General features: G+C 42.6%; 3 protein-coding genes across 3 annotated transcripts; 1 reads left to right on the top strand and 2 right to left on the bottom strand.

The window, feature by feature from the left end:
• The first annotated feature begins 6,106 nt into the window (after positions 1 to 6,106).
• On the top strand, positions 6,107 to 11,696 carry LOC102718753 (receptor-like protein 4). Its single transcript, XM_006657670.3, has 9 exons — positions 6,107 to 6,426; positions 7,141 to 8,199; positions 8,555 to 8,702; positions 9,404 to 9,475; positions 9,796 to 9,867; positions 10,418 to 10,489; positions 10,572 to 10,649; positions 10,781 to 10,965; positions 11,063 to 11,696. Exons 1-9 carry the CDS (start codon positions 6,327 to 6,329, stop codon positions 11,191 to 11,193), a joined length of 1,917 nt encoding a protein of 638 aa, XP_006657733.1. The 5' UTR covers positions 6,107 to 6,326; the 3' UTR covers positions 11,194 to 11,696.
• A 408-nt stretch (positions 11,697 to 12,104) lies between these two features.
• LOC102718469 (protein C2-DOMAIN ABA-RELATED 5-like) lies at positions 12,105 to 14,320 on the bottom strand. Its single transcript, XM_006657669.3, has 3 exons — positions 13,867 to 14,320; positions 12,853 to 12,948; positions 12,105 to 12,410 (listed from the first exon to the last, which is right to left on the bottom strand). Exons 1-3 carry the CDS (start codon positions 13,981 to 13,983, stop codon positions 12,123 to 12,125), a joined length of 501 nt encoding a protein of 166 aa, XP_006657732.1. The 5' UTR covers positions 13,984 to 14,320; the 3' UTR covers positions 12,105 to 12,122.
• Positions 14,321 to 16,824: 2,504 nt separating this feature from the next.
• Positions 16,825 to 18,774, bottom strand: LOC102704434 (bisdemethoxycurcumin synthase-like). Its single transcript, XM_040526416.1, has 2 exons — positions 18,340 to 18,774; positions 16,825 to 17,834 (listed from the first exon to the last, which is right to left on the bottom strand). Exons 1-2 carry the CDS (start codon positions 18,545 to 18,547, stop codon positions 16,837 to 16,839), a joined length of 1,206 nt encoding a protein of 401 aa, XP_040382350.1. The 5' UTR covers positions 18,548 to 18,774; the 3' UTR covers positions 16,825 to 16,836.
• Between the last annotated feature and the right edge of the window lie 3,596 nt (positions 18,775 to 22,370).

The raw sequence follows: 22,370 nt of genomic DNA, 5'->3' as shown, positions 1-22,370 counted from the left end.
CTAAAACTAATTACACAGTTATGGGGTAAATCGTGAGATGAATCTTTTGAGCCTAATTAGTATATGATTAGCCATAAGTGCTATAGTAATCAACATGTGTTAATAACGGTTTAGTTGGACTCAAAAGATTCGTCTTGCAGTTTTTAGGTGGAATCTGAAATTTATTTTCTAATTAGATTATGTTTAATACTTTAAATATGTGATTGTACGTGTTCTTTCTCAAATTTTTGGAAACTAAACACAGCCTAAAGGTTCCATGTTCTGCGCCGTGTGAGCTGCTGCCAGTATGCTACATTTGCCAGGAGTGTGGGGATGTGGTTGTAGTGTTGTATGGTGTTGCTCGTCGGAAACTTCGAGTTGTGATGATGTAGTTGCCCACTTCCCCTGGGAATTATTCGAGGGCATACGGAGTGTTTAGCTAGTGTGGTGTTGCAACTGAAGTGGTGGTGATATTTGGGTTTCTTTTCATTACTTGGCTAGCGTTGACAATTCAACTAACCGTGAAAGTTGTGAGGACGTGACCGGTAGTGATTTGCAGAAGAGGATTCCTCACTGTGGTATCCAGCGAGGTGAATTGGCGATTTTGGAAACCAAAATTTCTCTATCAGCGAAGTGACGGGCTCCCAGAAAGGTGACAAATCCAGCGAGATGCCATGAAATATGATTGACGCTTGTGAGTTGTGAACGACGAACAAATTTGAACGAAAATGTGAACACCGGTCGTGAACAGAGGCTTGTTTTAAGAGAAAACCGAGCCCCGCTCGATCGTTGTACTACCATATTCTTTTCAGCTTATTGACCGAATTATCAATATATAATCTCATATAAATAGATAAAAACGGTTTAGGTACATAAAAGAATAAGAAGTATCGATTCTAATTTTTTTTACGTAAGATGAGATATTCGGAAAAAAGGCTGCTCCCTACGTGAATCCAACCAACCAAAACATTTTATTTCGATTCAGTTAGTTTGGCCACTGAGAAAATTCGATTATTAGAAAGTCAAGACAAAAGTTACTTTGAAAAAAGTCATGACCGATCAATTCGGTTTAATATTGCAACCAGAATGATAGAAATTGAAAAAAAATGACAATAAAATCCCTATTTTATGTTTTTTTATAGTTCAATAAGTGAAGGTAACACCAAATCACAAATATATCTCTAATGGCATCATAGTAGCATAATTTGATGGATTTTGTGAGTTACTAGGATTTGTTTTACTGTTGTTTATATTAATTTGGTTTTCCAGTTATTTTGGTTAACCGACAACGGTAACCAAAATCATTTCGGTTATTCCTAACTGATGAAAAAAATGGTTTTGGTTAGTTTGGTTTCAGTTCCGGTTTGTTTGGTTTGGTCCCTAATTTTTAGTATAATTTTTATAGATGCATATTTCTAATATAATAAGTTCAATGTAAATATTTTTTACTAGATACTTATATATGTTAAATTTGTTTTTATATAATCAATTTTAACCTAAAATTATGTTAAATTTGTGTTTATGCAAATTTTCTACGTATAAAAACAGAATTTTATACATGCAAATATGAGCTGGAAAAAGTTTTTATATAGGTTAACAGATACGCGGACATTCGCTGAGTAGACCGACCCAAAATAACAGCGAGGGAGGGGAGGGGAGGGGAGGGGACGTGCAAATCGCAACTGTTTTGCTGCTCTCGGTACTCCACCTCCACCCCAAAGCGTTGGAGCGGGTCCTCCCCACCGACGGAGCGGAGCATCCAAATGGTCCAGCACCGCGCGACGGTGTTAACTCGGGCCAGCGCGCGCATCTCGCCGCAACAGCCGGCCCGGCCCCATCTCAGCTCGCCACCATTGGCACTTGCACGCACGCACTCGAGGAGGCGATTCGGCGGTAATTCCATCGTGCCAGTGCCGCACGTAGGGATGGCAAGAGAGTATAGCCAATTACTTGCTCTAATTTATCTATAGTCAATCTAATAGCTAATTTATACAATAGTTACCTACAAAACATTAGTGCATGATCTCACATGTCATACACATTATGTCTTCGAATCCGTGTGCAGCTGGCTATAAATTAATAGCTCACCTTTCTTCTCTCTTCCCTCTATCTCTTTAAAATATGTTTATAGCCTGCTATTGTACCTGCTATAATGGGTCAAACTATTTTGCCTATAAAATTTAAGGGTCGAGTTTAAAATGAGTTGAAAATAAAATTGTATAGAGTGTTGAGCTATTTTTTTAAGAATTAAATAGGGTTGGGAAAAAACCCATGGGCCTTAGTCCATTCCCACCCCTAGCCACAGGCAGGCAGGCGACAGGCTTAGGACTCGCACAGTGCTCCTACGTGGCGAGGAGCTTAGCTCGCCAGGTAAGAGCTGGTTCGCCACGCCGGCGTGGACCGTGCCTCGGCCATGGTGCGCGTTCCTTCCTCAGGGGACGGTAGCTCTGTCAGAGAGGAGAGAGACGACCGAGAATGGAGGAGAGAGAGAGGATGCCACCGACGCCGCCCACCCACGCCCGCCACTCCGCCAGGACGGGCATACCAAGGCCGGCCGTTCCTGTCGACACCGCCCCCAACCCGTCGCCGCCGCCCACCAGCATCGCCGCCGCTGAGCTCATCCACCATTGTTGTCGGGCCCTAGATCCACGCGCGGACACAGGCACCGCCGTGCTCCTCTGCCCCGACGTGCCGCCGCACCCCAGATCCATCGCGTCGTCACGGGAACGCGACCGCCATCGGGGTCCACTGCCCGGTGCCGAGCTCCTCCGTCGGCTGCAACAGTCGCTATCTCCGCCAAGCACGTCGGCCGCGGGAGAGAGATGAGAGCACTAGAGAGAGGAGGGAGGGAGAGAGCTGGGTAAGGGAGAGAGAGAGGTAAGGAAAAAAATAAAAAATAAATAATGAGACCCACTTAAAACTCCATGCGTTGTGGGATCTATCCTAAGTGCCACCTACCTTTTTTCTGAGGGAGTGACTTACACATGTGTATGCCCTTAGCCTTAGGTGCATTAACGTTGCAGTTGAGCTGAAAGGCGTGGCACTGCCTCTGCCGTGCCCGTGGTTGTCGGCACCTCTAGCCGCCGTCCGTTGTCTGGACCTGTCTAGTGCTGCACGTGACCACCGGTGCCGCGCCGAGTTCCTGGTTGGCATTATCAGCTGGTGCCAGTTTTAGCTTGCACCTGACAGTTACACAAGGGCAGTAGCATGCAGCAGCAGCACACTGGCAGGTAGCTTTTCATTGCAACCGTGGCGAGCTGGAGCTCCATCTTCGAACAGCTTATAAAGTAGTAGTATAGCTGGTTCTCTGATTTTGGCCGCACTCCATTTACCCACCAGAGATGTAGTGAAGGCAAACCAGAGACCCGGCAAGTGTGTTTGGTTCATGGTGAGCTTCCATTCCATGCTGGCTCATCTCTCCCGAGTAGTGAATGGAATTTTGCGATAATGAATCCGAGATCGGAGTCGGGTTGGACGCTCCCACGCTATCCCCCGTACGTATTCCGCTCTTACACTGATAAAATGCACGTTTTTTTCCTTTTCTTTCCTACTGCAAGTTGTGTTGGCGCTAGATCAGGCACCCGACGCATAGACGTATCCGAAATTCTTCTATTTCCAAAATATTTGATGTATCAAATTATCATCGCCATCTTTTCACTTCTGCTTATGTTTATAAGTCAAAATTTGAGATTTCAACTTTAATTTAGAGTTGAATTTGATGTTTTTTATCGTAATTTATTTTTAGGCTTTGCTTTTATATCGTTAAGAACATATGTATAAAAGTTTTATTCATAAATTATTTTATATTTATAAATATGTCATTTGACCTTTTCCATTTAAAAACTAAATAATGACCCTCTTTATCCACTTCCTCCCAGACGTATTATGCAAAAAGAAAAAAAAAACCAAATTGTGCTACACTGACGACCTATTATCTCCATCTTGCAACCATCACCGCTTGCATATACTACGTGCGTTCAAATACTATAAACCAAGACATGAAAAATATATCGATGCTAGGAGAGATCAGTAGAAGAGAGGGGGGGGGGGTGTGGAGAATATCTTGCAGCGGAGGTAGGGGAGGAGGTGACTGGAGGCAGCAGAGGAGGGGACCAACTGGAGGAAGACTAGAAGGTGGATGCAGCTGCTAGGAGGATGATTGTGGTGCCTAAGGGCATGAACAAGGGACGTACCCTCATCAAGTGGCTCTAGAGGAGAGATAACGTACCACGTGGTCTAAGGCCATTTCTCTCCTTCACAATACAAAGTGGCTTGCCTGTGTCTTTAATTTTATATATCAGCCCCTGTTAAATTTTCTTATAGTCCATATATTTTCATGGTGTACATTAGAATCCAAAATTTTACATTATACCCCCCCGAATAAGAAAGGAAATCTAAATCCCTCCCCAACCCCAAACATCACGCCACCACCGCCCTCCATCACACAACTGCCGTCGCCCCCAGCTTCCTCCCGTCACACCATCGTCGTCACCCCCTCACTGCCTCGCTGCTGCGCCATCCCCCTATCCACCGGCGCCTTCCACTGTTATTCACCCCACCGACGCCACTCCCTCTCCCCTCAACCGGCGGGCGACTGTCCCTCTCCCTCCATCGGCGGGCGGCGCTCCTTCTCCCCTCTCACCGGCAGGCGACAGCGCCGATGGACGTGGGCGGCCGCATGCGGCCTCTGGCGACCCGAACGGAAGAGGGCACTGGCGGCGGGTTCAGCGCCGCAGATGAAAGCGGGTGGCCGGCTGCAGACTCTGGCAGCGCGGATGGGAGAGGGTCTGACGACACAGATCACGCGGGCGGCTGCTGACGGGATCCGGCTGTGCGAGTGGAAGACGACGGCTGGCTATGCCAGATGCTACTTCGGTCGATGCCCCTGTGAAGCTTCGCACGTCTTCTGCAAGGTACTCAGTTCTTGCAGAAACCACTCCCTCTGCGGTTTCTCTCCTCCACGCAGGATGATATCCGAGGTGGCACAGCTAGACCTAGGGGTGGTAATATATCCAACCATTTTGCCTATAAATTTTAAAGGATGGGTTCAAAACGAGTTGAAAATAAAATTGTATAGAGTTTTAAGCTAATTTTTTAAAGAATTAAATAGAGTTATGAAAGAATCCACAGGCCTTGGCCCATTCCCACCCCCACCCCTAGCTGAACCACTCGCCACCTCCTTGCATTGTTCATAGCCTAAGGTTGTAGTCGGCGAAGGATGCTCCCTCTCTACACCTAGGTATGTAGTTGGCGATGGAAAGGAGGTATGCGGACGTGGCGCATGTGGTGGCCCCTTATGTCTTTGGTTCTCCGCACCTGCCTAGAGAGTGTGCTATGGGTTGGCGGCAATGTGAGCGTGGTCGGCGACGGTACCAGGCCTGGTGGCGAGGTGTGTGGGTGGCAATAGCGTTGTGCACTCAGTCGTGGTGGAGTGTGGGTGCCTGCCATGTCCTATAAAATAATAGGGTCTGATTGAGAAGTTTGGGTTGGGAAAACTAGACCGGTAAATGCACGAAATGGGTACCTATAGTGTCTATTCGTTCTGAAGCATGCTACATACTGTTTTTATCTTAATAAATACCCCTAGATATTAAATACGGATTAAACTTAAACCTAATAAGACCCTGTTTAGTTGACGAAAAGAAAATTTTTGGTTATTATGTCGGACGTTTGATCGAATGTTGGAAGAGGTATTTGGATATGAATAAAAAAACAAATTTTATAGCTCGCTTGGAAATTGTTTGATGAATCTTTTGAGTCTAATAAATCTATCATTAGCACATGTGAGCTACTGTAGCATTTAAAGCCAATTAGGCTCAAAGATTTATCATACAATTTCCCTTCTAACTACAATTATAATTTTTCTTCTAACCGTGCAATTAGTTTTTGTATCCATATTTATTGTTTTATTTAAGCATCCAAGATTCGACGTAATAATACGGAGAAAAAAATTTTGAGAGCTAACAAGCCCTAAGATTTTTAGACACGATAAACTGACAAACAGGCAAATCCATCCTCTTCGTTCGGGTGGCTCGTGGGTCGGGAGCAAGAACGTGCACGGGGCACTCCTCTCACTGTCGCTCCCGTACAAAAAAACAAAGATAAAGTTTATGCCGTGACCACATCTACAGCTCAAATATCCATTAACTATCATAAAAGCATCCGTATTTGCCTGCCTCTAATCACGATTATTCTGACTCGGTTTTAGCTTCCCAATTCTGAGTTTGAGACAGCTTGTTTCTTTTCTTTTAGTAGAGTACTAGAAAAGAAAGCAAAAGAGAAATCCTGGAGTGCCAAAGCGGCGGAGAAAGGCTCGTACTTTGAGGGGGGAAGGAGGGAGGAGCACAATGCAGAACAGATCTCTCGGCGTGCTGCATCTGCGGTGGCGGCTGTGGCTGCTCGCGGTCTCTGCATCACTCGCTGTTCTTGCGGCGGATCCTAGCAAAGGTGAGCTTTTCGTGCTTGATTCTTGTGTGCTTTCAGCTTAAAAAGTTCCGTTTTTTGGGGTCTTCATGCTTAAATGCAGCGCAGCGGTTGCGCACTTGGGCTCTAGCCCAAATCAGCGAGCGTTTAGCCTGCAGATCGATGAGATTTGCCCCTACTTTCCTTTCCCTTTTGGATCTTGAAATGCAAATCGTGTCTTGGGCGCTGTAAATGGTGAGGTGGGTTTTGCCCCTGTTTGAGTCTTTTTTTTTTTGGTTCAATGTTGCATTCTTGAGCCAAATTCAGGTGCTGTTGTTTGGTCTCTTAACTCTTCAGTCCAGCAAATTTGTTGGAATATCCTTCTATTTTTAAGCGTTGCTTATATTTAGGGCACTGCGATGTTCAGGGAAAATATATTGATTTTGAGTACTTATGGTATTTCTCTTCCTTTATCCGTTCATCATTCTGCGAACAATATTCGCAAGCTTCGCAGTTGAGCTATAGCCCATTCTTGTTGTCATGTGCCATTCGGTAGTTTCCATATTGCTACATGTGCCATTCAAGAAAAATCTTGCTCAAGCTGTGACTGAATAGGAACTCAAATCTCCATTTCTGTATGCTTGTACGTTCACGGTTTAATGAACTCAGATAATACATTATTTGTTGTAGTTGTTCTTTTGGTTGTTTCTGTCGAGCATGACATAGCTGCGTGCCGTAATTCAAGTACCTTATTTTCAGAGCCATATACGATCCGCATAAGCTGCGGGAGTTTTGATGATGTCCGGACGGCGCCTACCAACACATTGTGGTACAGAGATTTTGGTTATACTGGTGGCAGATTTGCAAATGCTACTCGGCCGAGCTTTATTATTCCTCCTCTGAAAACTCTCCGGCATTTCCCTCTGTCTGATGGTCCAGAAAATTGCTACTACATCAACAATGTTCCCAATGGGCACTACCAAGTTAGGCTTTTCTTTGCCCTTGTGGCTGATCCTAATCTTGACAGTGAGCCAATTTTCGATGTTTCCGTTGAGGGTACTCTATTTAGTTCTTTGCTGTTGGGCTGGAGCAGTGAGGATGAGAAGACATTTGCAGAAGCTTTGGTTTTTGTCCAGGACTCAAGCCTGTCGATTTGCTTCCACAGCACAGGTCATGGTGATCCATCAATACTTTCTATTGAAGTTCTCCAAATAGATGACAATGCCTATAAATTTGGTCCTTCATGGGGAAAGGGCACAGTGCTTAGAACTGCCAAAAGGTTGACATGTGGTTCTGGAAAACCAGCATTCGATGAAGATCTGAATGGCATTCACTGGGGTGGGGACAGATTCTGGTTAGGGGTGAAAACTTTGTCGTCCAGTTCTGATGACCAGCCTTTATCAACTGAGAACGTTATAGCAGAAACATTACTTGCACCTAATTTTTATCCTCAAAGCATCTATCAGTCAGCTATTGTGGGTACAGATAGGCAACCAAGCTTATCCTTTGAAATGGATGTTACTCCAAATAGGAATTATTCTGTGTGGCTTCACTTTGCAGAGATTGAGAATGGAATAACTGCGGAGCAGGAAAGGGTGTTTGATGTACTTATCAACGGGGATACTGCATTCAAGGATATTGATATAATTCGCATGGCGGGAGAACGTTTTACTGCCCTTGTTCTAAATAAAACTATTGTTGTCACTGGGACAACACTAACAATCGTCTTGCAACCTGTTAAAGGAACACGTGCCATTATTAGTGCCATTGAGGTCTTTGAGATCATTCTGGCTGAAAAGAAAACTTTAACTCAAGAAGGTTGGTGCTTGATGCCCTGGAAATTCACTTTCCTTTTGTTTCAAGCAAATAGATTACTAAGGTAGCTACTTTTTTAAAAAAAAACATGTACCAAGTTTGTTTTACTATTGGACCTTTTTTTTAATGTCAAATTGCATATGAAACTGATAGTCCTATTTCATCCTGTAGATGATTCAGTCCACCTTTTCATTTCATGATGTATAATGATGGTTGAAATGAACTGCCAAATAAAGTAGCTTTTACTGAATGTAAAATATATATTGATGTCCTTTTTCAAAAAAACAGGAATTTACATTGAATTACCATAGTTTGGCTACTAGCTTATGTAATGATTTACTGCTTTAATGCTTTATAGTGGGTGCACTGCGAACCTTGAAGGGTTCACTTGGTCTTCCTCTTCGATTAGGCTGGAATGGTGACCCGTGCGTTCCTCAACAACATCCATGGGGTGGGGTTGAATGCCAGTTCGATGATACCAAAGGTCACTGGGTCATTGACGGGCTGTATGTTCTCTACATCACAAAAATCAATATTGTCTTTATAATTAGCATGCTTGAAGTACTACACTGATATTTATTTGTGCAAATGACACAAACAGAAGGATTTTGCATTGTCTATTTGCTTATTTATGCATTAAGTTAGTAACTTAAATATAATATTTAAATAATAAGGCATGTTCTAGTGAGCAATCTTACATCAATTGTGTAACCCAATCATCAAACTGCATTGAGAAAATGGAAGGTCTAAAGGATCAATAACAGAAGACAAAATATGAGCCCTGAACATATAGTTGTTAACTAAAGGCTAATGCCAATTGATATCACTTGTGAAATTCCACATGTTCGATTATCAGGTGAAGATTGTTGCAAGCATACTACTATTGCTAGCAGTTCTACCACAGTTTTCACCTTAATCGTATTGTACAATACATTTAAAATACTCTAGAATTTGATTTTGCAATGCCATGCCACAATGTTCTTTTTTTCAGTCAATTATCAACTGTTATGATTTTCTCATGGGTTCCCAATTCGACTGCTGCGGAAACCATTGATTTGAACATCAATATTTTCATAGTTTGGTTTTAGTGTTGTACAGTTGTATTTTGATGATCTAGTTGCTGACACACATTTCAGTTTCAATAGCTATCCATCAACAATAATTCGTTTTTATTGCAAGTATTTGAAGTTAATTCCACGATATGCAGCGGTCTTGACAACCAAGGTTTGAGAGGAGTTATACCTGGTGACATATCTAAACTACAACATCTACAGAGCATGTAAGGTTTTATCTAACAGAGATGATTTTGTTACATTTTTTTTAGCAGCAGTAGTATGCTTTGCTAGAGTCTAGATCTTAAGATAAGTGCAGTATATGGAACCTGCACATTTATAACAGCATGAAGGACTGCTGGCAAGTACTCAAAACCTGTAAGCTGTAACATTGCAATAGATGATTGCTGGAAAGTAGTCAAGTCCAGTATCATCTGAAAATCTAATATGATAATCTAAATGATATGCTCTTACTCCTATTGCCATAAGAAAGTTTTGGCACCTATATTTCAGTCTGACACAAGTATAATCCCATTTTGTCAAACAGAAACTTAAGTGGTAATAGCATAAAGGGCAACATTCCAGTCACTTTGGGTACCATATCAGGGCTGCAAGTTTTGTAAGTGCACCTCAACTATATTTTACGTATACTCTGTGTTGCTTCCCTTATTTCAAGAACATTCATAATATGTTCTCTTGATTAAATTAAGAGTATGAAAAATGGTACTCTGTATTCATTATGTTGTTGGGAGTAATAAAAAGGCGCATTTATTTGTTTGGTTAAAGTATTTACCTTTTTGGTGATAGTAGGACACATCAGAATGGGATATTACAATGGTTAGATATTGGCATCTTGCATCATGTGTCTAAAATTGCTGATGTCCCGGTTCCTTTTATTTTTATTGTGAATATTCACCCCACTTATTTTTTCTCTGTTGATTTGGAACTCAAAACTGAATTGCACTTCCATATCCTTTTACTCCTGAGAAAAGAAACTGTAGTTGAAATATAATGATTCAGTTAAATGCCTTGATCCTATCTCTGTCAAAGATTTTTTTTCTTCTCGCAAAAAAAAAAAAATCTGCACGATTCTTAGATTAAATTTAAGTGTATATTAGGTAAAAGGTTGCAGTGTTTTATATATGCTAACTTGATAACTATGTTTGCAGAGATCTGTCGTATAACGAACTTAATGGTTCTATTCCAGATAGCCTTGGTCAGCTGGCATCATTACTGATACTGTGAGAACATTAATTATGCATTTTTTTAAGTTTGGGACTTTATCCTTATCCCTGTTATCTTCAAAGAATTGCTCTTGTGCAGGAATCTAAATGGTAATGATCTTTCTGGAAGGGTACCAGCCAGCCTTGGAGGAAGGCCTCTGCACAGAGCTAGATTTAAGTAAGCACCTTCTTTTCATTGTGTCACTTATATATGTAATGACACCGTTGTAGATGCATTTGACTGGCAATTTCTGTTAATAGAATGTGAATGATAACAACCTAAGTATCTTACGATTGCTGATATGGCAGCTTCACGGACAATGCTGGACTGTGCGGCATTCCTGGTTTACATGAGTGCGGCCCACATTTATCTGTGGCTGCAAAGATTGGTATGGCTTTTGGGGTACTGGTAGCTATCCTATTTCTAGTTGTATTTGCGGCATGCTGGTGGAAGAGAAGACAGAACATTCGCCGTGCTCAGAAATTAGCAGCAGGTAAGAAGCAGTACATAAGTTGTTAAAACCTGAGCGTAGGGTGTACACATTTTCTGAATATAACGGACTGCTTGTCCATGTCCCCCCTATATTGCAGCAAGGGAAGCTCCTTATGCAAAATCTCGGACCCAATTTACACGGGACATGCAAATGGCCAAGCATCACCGCCCACATGAAAGCTCTCGAAGTGGCAATGATGAAAGCACGCCACATTTGCTTCCTAGTTAACTGCCAGCAATGGTGATTTCTTGTTTGCTCAGTTGATTCTGCTATCAGGTTGAGTTGTAAAACAAGTTGTATATACTAGGGGCCTGTTTGGAGGAACTTTAGATTCTGAAAAGAAGCTGCTTGGTAGCCAGCTTCTGAGAATCTGGAAAAGCTCCTAAACCCAGCTTCTGGATTCTTAGTTCATTTTCGAGAATCTGTAACTGTAACTGTAGATTCTCAGAAGCTGTGGACCGTTTGGAGCAGCTTTTGACAGAAGCAGCTTTTGAGAGAGCTGCAGCTCGGAGAAGCTCCTCCAAACAGCCCCAAACAAGCCCTAGGTCATGGATGGTGTATAGACACCCGTTTTTGGCTCCATTGTTCACAGTGCAGGAGTATTATCAGTTTAGGGAAAGGAATGATCCAAATTGTTCTATTGCTTGTGAATTCTGATGGGTCAGTGGTGTAGTGACTGAATTGCACCGTCTTATGCATGTGCAAACTAGCTGCCAGATTAACTCCCGTACTGGTTTTAATTTTGCCAAATGTAAATTCAGGAGAGTATCCATATACTGTTGGATAAACTTGGAATGGCACATGGTCTGTGAATTTGCAATGTGTCAATTAAGAATGTAATCAAGATTTCCAAGTGGCATACTGATATGGCACAGCTATAAATGTGTTCCAGAACATATACACCCCTGTGGAACAGAAAAGGCAACAGAAATGATGCAGAACCAAATACTGAAAACACAAGCATTACTGCCAGTAGCATAGGCCTGCTGCATATCAGGATCACATATTTACCCATCCTACTGATCTCTCAGGATCTCACCAGGATGCTTTGCTTAGTTGTCATACCTCATAGCCGGACCACCGCCATTACATGTCAGAATCCAGGCAATGGCCATGTCCACCGGCCATGTCGGCGCCGGCGCCGGCGCCGCCGCGAATCACCGGGCGACACCTGGGATGTTGACCCACTGAAGGTTCAGGATGATCTCGCCGGCCTCGGTGTTCCTGAGCTTGAGGACAATGTCCTGGGACACCTTGCCGTCCTTCCATGTGATCTGGCTCTCTGTCGCGAAGCAGTTCTCCTTCTCCGGGTGGATCGTCTTCATCACCGTGCCGTCGGGGACATGGCTGAGGTCCCTCTTGGCGATCTCGACGAAGTCCAGGATGCAGAACTCGGCGTCACCCATGCTGTCATCCTTGGTGAAAGTGTCCTTGTCAAAGACTTCCTGCAGTTGATGTGCCAGAGCAGGTCATTGTTTTCAGAAGACGAGAGATAGGAGTAGCAAGCAAATGTTCACAAGTAGCAGATGTAATACAGCCTCATCTTTTCGCTTATAGTTATAAGACAAAAAATTTAAATTTTAAACTTAAATTTAAAGTTGATTTTGAAGTTTTTTCATCATAGTTTATTTTCCGGCTTTTGTATTTAAATCACTAATAACATGTATATAAATATTTATTCGTGAATTGTTTTTCATTTGTAAAATACCGTTTGCTTCGAAAAGTGAAACAAAAAACCCAGATTTTGAAGGTATCAATTAGAGCATTTTTCCCATCGTTAAGCAGGTACCATAAGGTACCGCTGTCTTCTGTATAAAATTTACTACCTTCTAATATCTAAGGTACCAAGAGGTACCAAATTAGTACGAGAAGTGCCGATGAACTTACAATTTTGACAGGCAGCATCATGTTTGTGATTGATAAGGTGAGTTCTTCATTCCATTCTGGATTGATGGAATGATATTTTATACTTGACTTGACTTTCTGCACATCACATAAATAAAATTAGCAGATAGGACAATTACAAGACTTGATGTTAGTCAACTGATTGAGGATAAGGAAGATATCAGAATAATAATTGTGATAACTGTGAATTGAATTACATCACTCTTGCATTACCTTTAAAAAATATGTAGTAACCAGTAACATCAAACAAACCGACTTATTTTTTTCTAAAAATAATTCGGGAGATGGATTCTATTTGCTTTTTCCTATAAATTCTAAGCGAACAATTTACAGTTGAATCGGAAAGGAACTTATAACGCTCTTATGTATTCGACGGCCCAGAATTTCTTCATCTGTTCAAAATTCTCAGACTAAATAGCTTCACCGTCTGGCCATTTTGCAGAAGGAAATGAATGTTCTCCCCCGTTTCATATATAAGACTTTTTATGTTTGATTAAATTTATTCATGTACGGCCTCAGCTCCCTTGTTGGCTGATTGAGCTGGCCAAAGCCTGCCTGGCTGAGTGGCTGTCGCCCCTTTCTTTTGTTCTTTCGGTTTCTGGTTTTTGCTTGTAAATTCCCGCCGATAATGAAAATATGGGTAGTCTGTCTTCGGCTACCCAGCAAAAAAACAAAAAAGATTTTATTTATGTATCCAGACAAAACAATAAAATCTTATAACATGGACCGGAGATGATACAAATTACCAGTCTGGTACATTTACTTGCATGAGGCGATTGATTACATGCCCTGATGGAGAATTGGAGATGTTGGTGCTAATTAGCATGACTGGTAATACAATAATCTATTGATTATAGTGTCATGGTCCCGATATAGGAGAATCAGCACAAGCAATTCGATTGACTGAAACTGACGAGAGAAAAGAAGCTAGCTAGCTAGAAGCACACAGACGAATTGATCATCAGAAGGACGAGAGAGAGAGAGAGAGAGGGGCACCTGGGAGCCGAGGCGGAGGACGACGTAGGGGTCGCTGCTGTGGGTGAGCGGGTCGCAGATGGCCATCCCGACGCCGCGCACCACGCGCACCTTCAGCAGCCCCAGCAGGCACTCCATTATTTGTTGGGCCTTTCGATCTCTCTCTCTTTCTCTCTCTCTCTCTCTCGTCCAAGAGATCAACCCCGATCGACTGAAGAAGAAGAAGGCGACGATGGATGGACACACTCCTCGCTCCTCTCGTCTCTCTGCCACCGGCCGGCCGGACCCGATCGAGCGACTCCTCTCGATGGCTGGATGTAGGAGGAGGAGGAGGAGGCGACGACGACGACGACCAAGGGAAAGAGACCTCCCTGCCTTTGTGCATGCGCGGGAGAGGAAGAGGGAGAGGCTGGACGCCAAGGCCGCAGAGCCAGCCAGCCAGAGAGGCTTTTGTTGATTATTGTTGTGCTATTTCTGAAACTGCGTCTAGCTAAAGCTCTGGGGAGATTAAGATGGAGACGAAGGTGGAGATAAGATTTTATGCTAATAGTTTAAATGATGAAATTAGCTGATATTAAGTTGTAAAAAATCTATTATAGAAAAGAGAGATAATGAAAAATATATATATGGAAGCTTTTAAAAAATAGCTAAATACATGTGCTTTGCTCCGGAGAAATATAAATTAAATTTGCTATTATATATTGTTTGAAAATTTTATTTTGATGATAAAAAATGGAACAAATATATATAGGACTATTTTAAAATATTTTTCATATAAAAGTAATAATTGCTAAAACTATAATATGGTTTGTAGCTTGGCAACTCATATCTTTGTTAGCCTTTGTACTAGGATACTAAGGGCCTGTTTTTTTATTTGATTTCTAAGTTTGACCGCGTCCCAATTAAGATGTTAGTGCAAATATGCAAAATTATAAGTAATTCTTAAAATAATTTTAGTAATAAAATTATAATAAAATAATTAATAATTATATTAAAAATTTTAAATAAGATGAATGATCACCCAAAGTCAATGGCATAAAAATAGAGGGAATATCTAGATCATGTGCTAGATATTATTAAGAGATTTTTTATCATCTTTAAAAAATTATCTTGAGATACCATAATTTTTTGCGTAAAATTTTGTACCTTAAATTATAATGTATATTAAAGTTCCTGAATTTTACTATAAAATTTGAGCAATTTTACTATCCTTAAGGTAGTACAAAGTATCAACAGGTACCAAATAAAATTTGAACAATTGTACCATCCTTAAAGTCGTACAAAGTACCAATACCAAATCATTTTTGTTGATTTTGTTCGATCGGAGGTCTCTGATTAATGGTACCTCTCGAGGAATCCCCACACATGGTACTTTGGATTGTGGGGCAGAAAAGTAATTTCGCGTATATGGAATACAGTGACCGACCGCCACTCAACTCCTCCAAGCCATCGGCGGCGTCGGGGTCGGGGTCCGCGGGCGGCGGTGGCTGCCATCAGCGCGCGGGGAGCTCGCAGGCGGTGGCGGCGGCATCGGGGTCCGCGGGGAGCTCGCGGGCGGCGGGCGCCATCTTCTTCGCCGGGATCCTCGGGTGGCGACGAGAGGACGATGACGCGACGCTATCGTCGCCTGCCCGTTCGTCAGCGTGGTGGCGTGGTTCGCCGTGTAGGTGGAGATCGGCGAGGGGCTGGGCCAACGGGAGAAGCGCGCGACCAAGCGTCACGGTCGCCGTCGCGCTGCCTCCCCGCTGCCTTCGGCCGTCAGCGGCGCCGGCAAGAAAGAGATAAGTTTTATTTATTGCACTCGTTTTTTTCCCTACCAATCCTACCCCCTAACAAATGAACGGTTAGGTTTATTTGGTTCCTATGCATGTTTAATTATTCGTCTTATTTAAAAAATTTATATAATTACTAACTATTTTTATATTATTTTATTTATGGTTAAGTATACTTTTATGCATATATATAACTTTATATTTTTTTAAAAAAATTGAACAAGACGAATGATCAAACGTATATAAAAAAGTTAACAACGTCAAATATTCAGAGACGGAGAGAGTACTTCCTAGTACCTGGTACCTCTGCCTCAAGCATAGAAAAAAGCTCATAGATATTTTTAAAGATGGTTAAAAAAACTTTTAAATTAATGTTTTGTGGTTGAACGTTCATTCGTATATTTGCCACAGGAACCCTCACGTGAGTTCACGAGAAAAGAGAAAGAGAGAACTCATGTCCCACTATCGTGTTGCATGAACCTGGCGCAATCCGGTCAACTCCAAATGAAAAATTTTAACATGTGATTTAGGCGAGGAAAATGACATCTAAAATTGGACAAATGTAAACCTGATCATCTTTAGCGTTCAATCAACTGACCTTCCTTTGGTTCAAAATCAATCAACTAAAAAAATAAATATTAGAAGTGAAATGGATCATCGATGTAAGACATAATATCTCAGTCTGAAAATATAGGCCAAGAGTTTTATCAGCAATTAATATATTAAAATATAACTATAACGAAAAGATTGATATGATTATATTCCTATTGAAAAGAAATTTCTTATTATTATACTTTTGCATCAATTAAGTGATATGTTAATAAATTAATCTTTTATCAAAGACTTGTCCTAACGTAATAAATTGTCTTATATTTTGAAACGTGCGGAGTACTGTAGATGCACGGAGATATATTTATTTATTTATTCTTTCATATTACAGATATCTTGACTAAGGAATGAATGACATGTCCATGGATTAATTGCACCTTACAGACCGATAATACAATTGAACCATACACAAAAAATAGAAATTATAGTACCTACTCCAAACTTTTTGGGCCATGATCCCTTTAAAAACACAAAATGTGTCCATGACCTCATTGAGAAGCAGGCCTCTGTATATGACACACACATTTTATTTTACTTACCTTCCAATGGAAAACGCAGTGCTGGATAATGTCGCAAAATAGGTAATAATAATTAATTAATTACTGGGATACTATTGATTTGGCTTGAGGCCGCTTGCGACACGGAGCAGCACCGTCTCGACGGTGACCCCCGGCCCGAACGCCATGAGCGCGCCCCAGTCGGCTCCCTCCGCGCCGTCCGCCTCGAACCGGCGGCGCAGCTCGTTGAGCACGAAGATCACCGTGGTGCCGCTCATGTTGCCGAACTCGCTGAGCACCTGCCGGCTCGCCGCCATGGCGCCGTTCTCCAGCCCGAGCGCCTCCTCGATGAGGTCGAGGATCCTGCGGCCGCCCGGGTGGACGGCCCAGAAGAGGTCCTTCCACTTGGCGGCGACGCCGACGGAGTCGAAGGCGTGGGCGAGGCAACGCTCGACGTTGCCGGCGAGCATCTCCGGGACGCCGCTGGCGATGTGGTAGTCCATGCCGCCCTTCATGTACTGCATGGTGATGGCGCCCTCGCTGTCCGGGATGGTGGTCTGCGAGGCGAACGCCATCTCGAACAGCGGGCGCTCCACGGCGTCGACCGGGTCGGCGCCGACGATGACCGCGCCGGAGCCGTCGCCGAACAGCGCCTGCCCGACGATGATGTCGTTGCAGCCCACCTCGGGCCCGTAGAACGCGATGAGCGTCGACTCGGCGCAGGCGACGAGCACGCGCGCGCCGCGGTTGTTCTCGGCGAGCTCCTTGGCGAGCTGGAGCGCCCTGCCGCCGCCGTAGCAGCCGTGCAGGCTGAGGACGGTGCGGCTCACCGTGGGGCGGAGGCCGAGGAGGGACGCCAGCAGGCGGTCGCCGCTGGGCGCCTTGACGCCGGAGTAGGTGCTGAAGATGAGGTGGGTGATGTCGGTGGCCGGGCGCCCCCACTCGGCGATGGCCTTGGCCGAGGCGGCCGCGGCGAGCTCCGGCACGTTCTTGGAAGCGATCTCCACCCTGGCGTCCAGCGATGGCAGGTGGCGGTCGGCGAACTCCGGGTGAGCCTCCATGAGTTCGTCGCTCACGTACATAAACCTCTTCTCGATGCCTGACTTGTTACCTGCAAACCATACGTCCATACATTATATTAGCACACATGAAATGCACTAATCCAATTTTTCCCATGCAATCTTAGCTAACTAAATTACATTTTGGCGATGCATACAATTTACTGGTTTAATTTGGCGTCAGGTTTAGAAAATCAACAATGTTTCAGTTCGCAGCATCCCGAAGCACTTCACAGATCATCTTATTTTGATTGCATTTAACAGGCATGGCTCATCAGTAGTGTCATCATGTTAACAGGCATGGCTCATCAGTAGTGTCATCATGTTAATATATACCTGGGCCATGATTGCCAAGATTTACAACCAGTTAATCTGAACTTATTGGAATTAAGAGTGTAAAATGAAAGTCTATATTTTTGTACTGAAGCTGATGAACCAACACCTTGCCAAATCTTAAACTGCGCCATTTTAAGGTGAAAAAATGGAGACAATTTGCCTAAAAAAATGCTAAAAATAGCATACTATTACAATGTGCACATGCTTAATTAGTTGGCTTACAGATTCTGCTGAGCTTGTCCTTGAGCTCCGGGAGGTGGTCGCTGTTGGTGATGCGGAAGTAGAAGTCGGCGTACTCATCCTGCGTCACGCACTTCTCCGGGTTCGCCGTGCCGATGGCCAGCACGGCGGCGGGGCCATCGGCACGCTGTGCGCGCCGGATCTCGCGGGTGCTGCTGCCGGCGGCGGCGGTGGCCGGAACTGGTGCCATGGACGTCTTCCTGTGAATCTGTGATGCTGGCAAAACTAACTAGCTAGCAATGCAAGCGATCGAGTCGCTAGCTAGGTTAAAATGTATCGATATGACGCTGGCAAAACTAAACTAGCTAGCAATGCAAGCTAGATCGCTGCACAAAAATGTGGGAGATCGATCGATGGCTGCGTGGTTTGGGAAGCTGATCTTTGGGATCTATTTATACACGGCTTGGATCGATCAGTACGTAGATGGGGGTTCAATTCAGCATGGAGAATCAACGGAATGATCTTAAACCGTGGGAGGGAAGGGGAGATTACCGGCGGCTGATGCGCAGCTGGGCCATGACTGATGATTAGTCTGGTCGTGTCGTGTGTGCGTAATCGCTGTTTTAATCACCTTCAACCAATTAGGAAGTAAAAAAAGTAGTTCTAGTTCCTCTTTCTTATGACCGTCTGAAACGACCTTTTGGATGTACTGTGTTGTGGAGATAGATAAGGAAGTTGTTTACCCTTTCTTAGCTTGCAATTAGGTACTCACGGGACTTGACGTCCTTATTTTTTGGCCCACGTTTAACTATATATCTTATATAAAAATTTTACATAATTAGTTTGTTATGGTTTAATTTATTACTAAATATTATTTTAAAATAACTTATAATATTACATTTTTGCAAAAAGAAAAACGAACGGACAAACCAACAGTTTAACATCATCGATAAAAAATGAAGCGAATAGTATATAAATTACTAAGCACAAAGTCAAATTTTCAACTTAAAATATTGACTAGCTCTATCAGTTTTCTTCCCCTAACTGTGTCTTGTTTAAAAATGCATATCTTTCCATTCAAGTCTTCTTATCTGAGATTTAAGTCATGAATTTGAGTATTTAAATGATTTTAAATGAAAAATTTAAGTTGTAGAGCTCTAAATTTCATATAAAATTTATCATAATCCGTGTCTATATGAAAAGAATAAGTTAAATTATGAGATGATAATTTTTCTGTTACAACGAATTTGTTAATCATGGCAATAGAAAATAATGAAAAGTAACATGTACTATGTAAATTGCCACCTAAATTAAAATTGTGGCGATACAACATGTTTTTTTAATAGTAATGTTTTTTGTGGTGATAGCTCATTTTTTATCGTAATAAAATAAAACAATGATTGTAAATCATTGCAATAAAATATAGTTATTTGTTAAAAAAATTATCATTATGATATTATAACATATGCCATGAATTATTTTTCATTGTAATAAATTGGTGGCGATAAATTATTTTTCTAGTAGTATGCGTGCTTCCTTATAACCCTCCTCCACTCTAGCTGCCCCTCCCCTTCGTTGTCATAGCCGAGGTTTGCCGCCATCGTGTATGAGCTTGTTTGTATCCACCTTCTACTGTCGTGGATGGCCTCTATATTTGGCCAAGGAATGGGCAACAATATGCATTATTCAGAGCCTGTTTGGTTGCTGCCCTGAGTAAACTAGCCTGGCCCGAGCTCATGCCTGTAACCTGCCTGAGCTCATGCCTGTAACCTGCTTGAGAGGTGTTTGGTTGCTACCTGAGAATATTTGCCTAAAAATTCATGCCTGAAAAAACTTGCCTGACTCAGGCCTAGCAAAAAGGTGGCCTGAGCAAACCACACCTTTTCACCTACCTGCCTGAGTTAAATATATGAAAACAGTGCTAATTTTTTTTATAGTTTGATAACCTGGTAGCTTTGTCGTAGCTCTGGTTACTGTAATGTTATTTAAGTTGTACTTTTATTGGCCGGACCAACGAGAATGATCATGAGATGGAAGATTATTTCGTAATATGTATTTATCTATTGAAAATTTGTAAATCTTTATCCATCTTTTTTATGTTGTGTGTTTAGTTATTTCTGCAAATATAAACATGTTAAGCTGAGTATATGTAGAGGGTAATCTCACCCTCTCTATATAACGTGGTGACTGTATACTCAGGCAAAATATGAGCCAAACACTGCCTGACACTTGAGTCCACTCAGGCATGTTCCCAGGGCTTCAACCAAACACTGGTCAGGTGTTACGCCTAGAAATTTCTCACACGAATTTCTAAACTTAATTGTGTATTAAAATCCCTGTACAGGACCAGCCAAGGTACACAAAAAGACAATGTTGATTACATAACCATCGTTCTTACAAACAACTGAAAATAACACTTATTCTAACGAAAATGCAGCGGAAAGAAAGGTAGACTAGCTCCAGCGGGTACGACTCCAATCCACAGGCAAAGCTTCAACGGCAGACCGGCTCACTCCTGAGAGTTTCCTCCATCGGATTCCACTTCTAATTCTGGAGGGGAAAATTGGGCAAGGTTAAGTACAAACCACCGTACTCAACAAGTAGCATGGAAAAGAGGGTACAAATGATGCATAAGGATCATCAAGGACAGGTTTAGGGTTAGTTGCAATAAAGCAGCACTTAAATAAATAACAGAGATTAAACTGAATGAAGGTAATTAAATACGTTAAAGGATAAATAAATAATAGTTGTAAAATATCACAACACTGTCCAACGTTACACCACGTTGCAACAGGCCCAACCACTACTCAACGTTACACCACGTTGTAGTAGTCCCAAGCAAAAGCCAGTTCACTCAGGTCATTAAAGGTTCAACTAATCGCAGTGAAGCTGGCAGCTCGACCTTAACCGTGGGCATGGCTATTCGAATAGATTTTACTCTGATCAGAGGTGTACTACTGTACCCACAAGACATAGTCCCACTACACTTGAACGTGCGCCGACATACCACCATGGCATACCGGAAAGGGAACTATGATAGGACCCGTCACATAACCCTCCCCATTCAATCGCACTATACTTTAGGTTTCACCCCCTCCTTAAAACCAAGTCGGGCAACCCCCTCTTGTGCCTAGGTGAATCCGGAAGTAGTATAGGCCATCGTTACACCACGACTCCCATCCATACTCCATCACGCTCACCCTTGCCTGAGTACGTCGAATAGTTCGCAATTACACTTCAAATCCCACCGTTGCCCATTCTGGCTTGTGGTTAGCACAGAAATAACTTCTAGGGTTTCCTGCGAACCGTTCCTTAATTGTCATGGGTGCGACTGTCAAAACCAAGCACCCACGACCCACCATTAGCAATATTTTAGTTGGCATTAACCCGAACCGGGTAATGAATCATTATTACAGCTATTCAAGCTAATCATGATTATTAAATGATCCCATGAGCTACTTGATCTAAGCATGGCTAAGCATTAACCTAGGCCTAACTCTAGTAAAGTTACCCCTGGTCTAGCATGAATAAAGTTGGGTAAACAATGGCATAATAATAGGGATTACCCGGAAAATAAATATAGTAAATACTTTAATTAAAACAATGCATATTTGAATAAATAAAACGGGGAATTTGCAATAATAGGTTCAACATGATCAAAGATGAGTGCCACTTGCCTTGCTCTGGCCCCTGCGGAACTTCAGCGACGATCTCGAAGTAAACCGACTCTTCGGCGGGGTCCGAATCTAAGCGACAAAGCACAAAAATAAATAAAACAGGCACAAACTCTACTAAAACAGTAAAAGAAAGTATTTTTAATGGATTCTTGATAATTTTATGAATTTAATGAAATTTGAATGGGCCTAAACGAAGACTAGATGAATTAGATATGAATTTTAGAAATTTTCTTGGTTTTTTAACTAAACAGAAAAGTCCTAAATCAATTATTGCGCAATTAATAGGGCTGCTGACGTCAGCGAGGAGAGAGGGAGGCGCGCCGACAGGTGAGGTCCACCTGTCGGTGAGGGAGAGAGGGGAGGAGGGACTGACACGCGGGCCCGGGGAGGAGAGAG

This window comes from Oryza brachyantha, chromosome 7, assembly GCF_000231095.2.
Source record: "Oryza brachyantha chromosome 7, ObraRS2, whole genome shotgun sequence".
NCBI lineage: Eukaryota > Viridiplantae > Streptophyta > Magnoliopsida > Poales > Poaceae > Oryza > Oryza brachyantha.
Note: the sequence above shows the minus strand (reverse complement) of the source record. Positions and strands in the feature narration are given on the sequence as shown.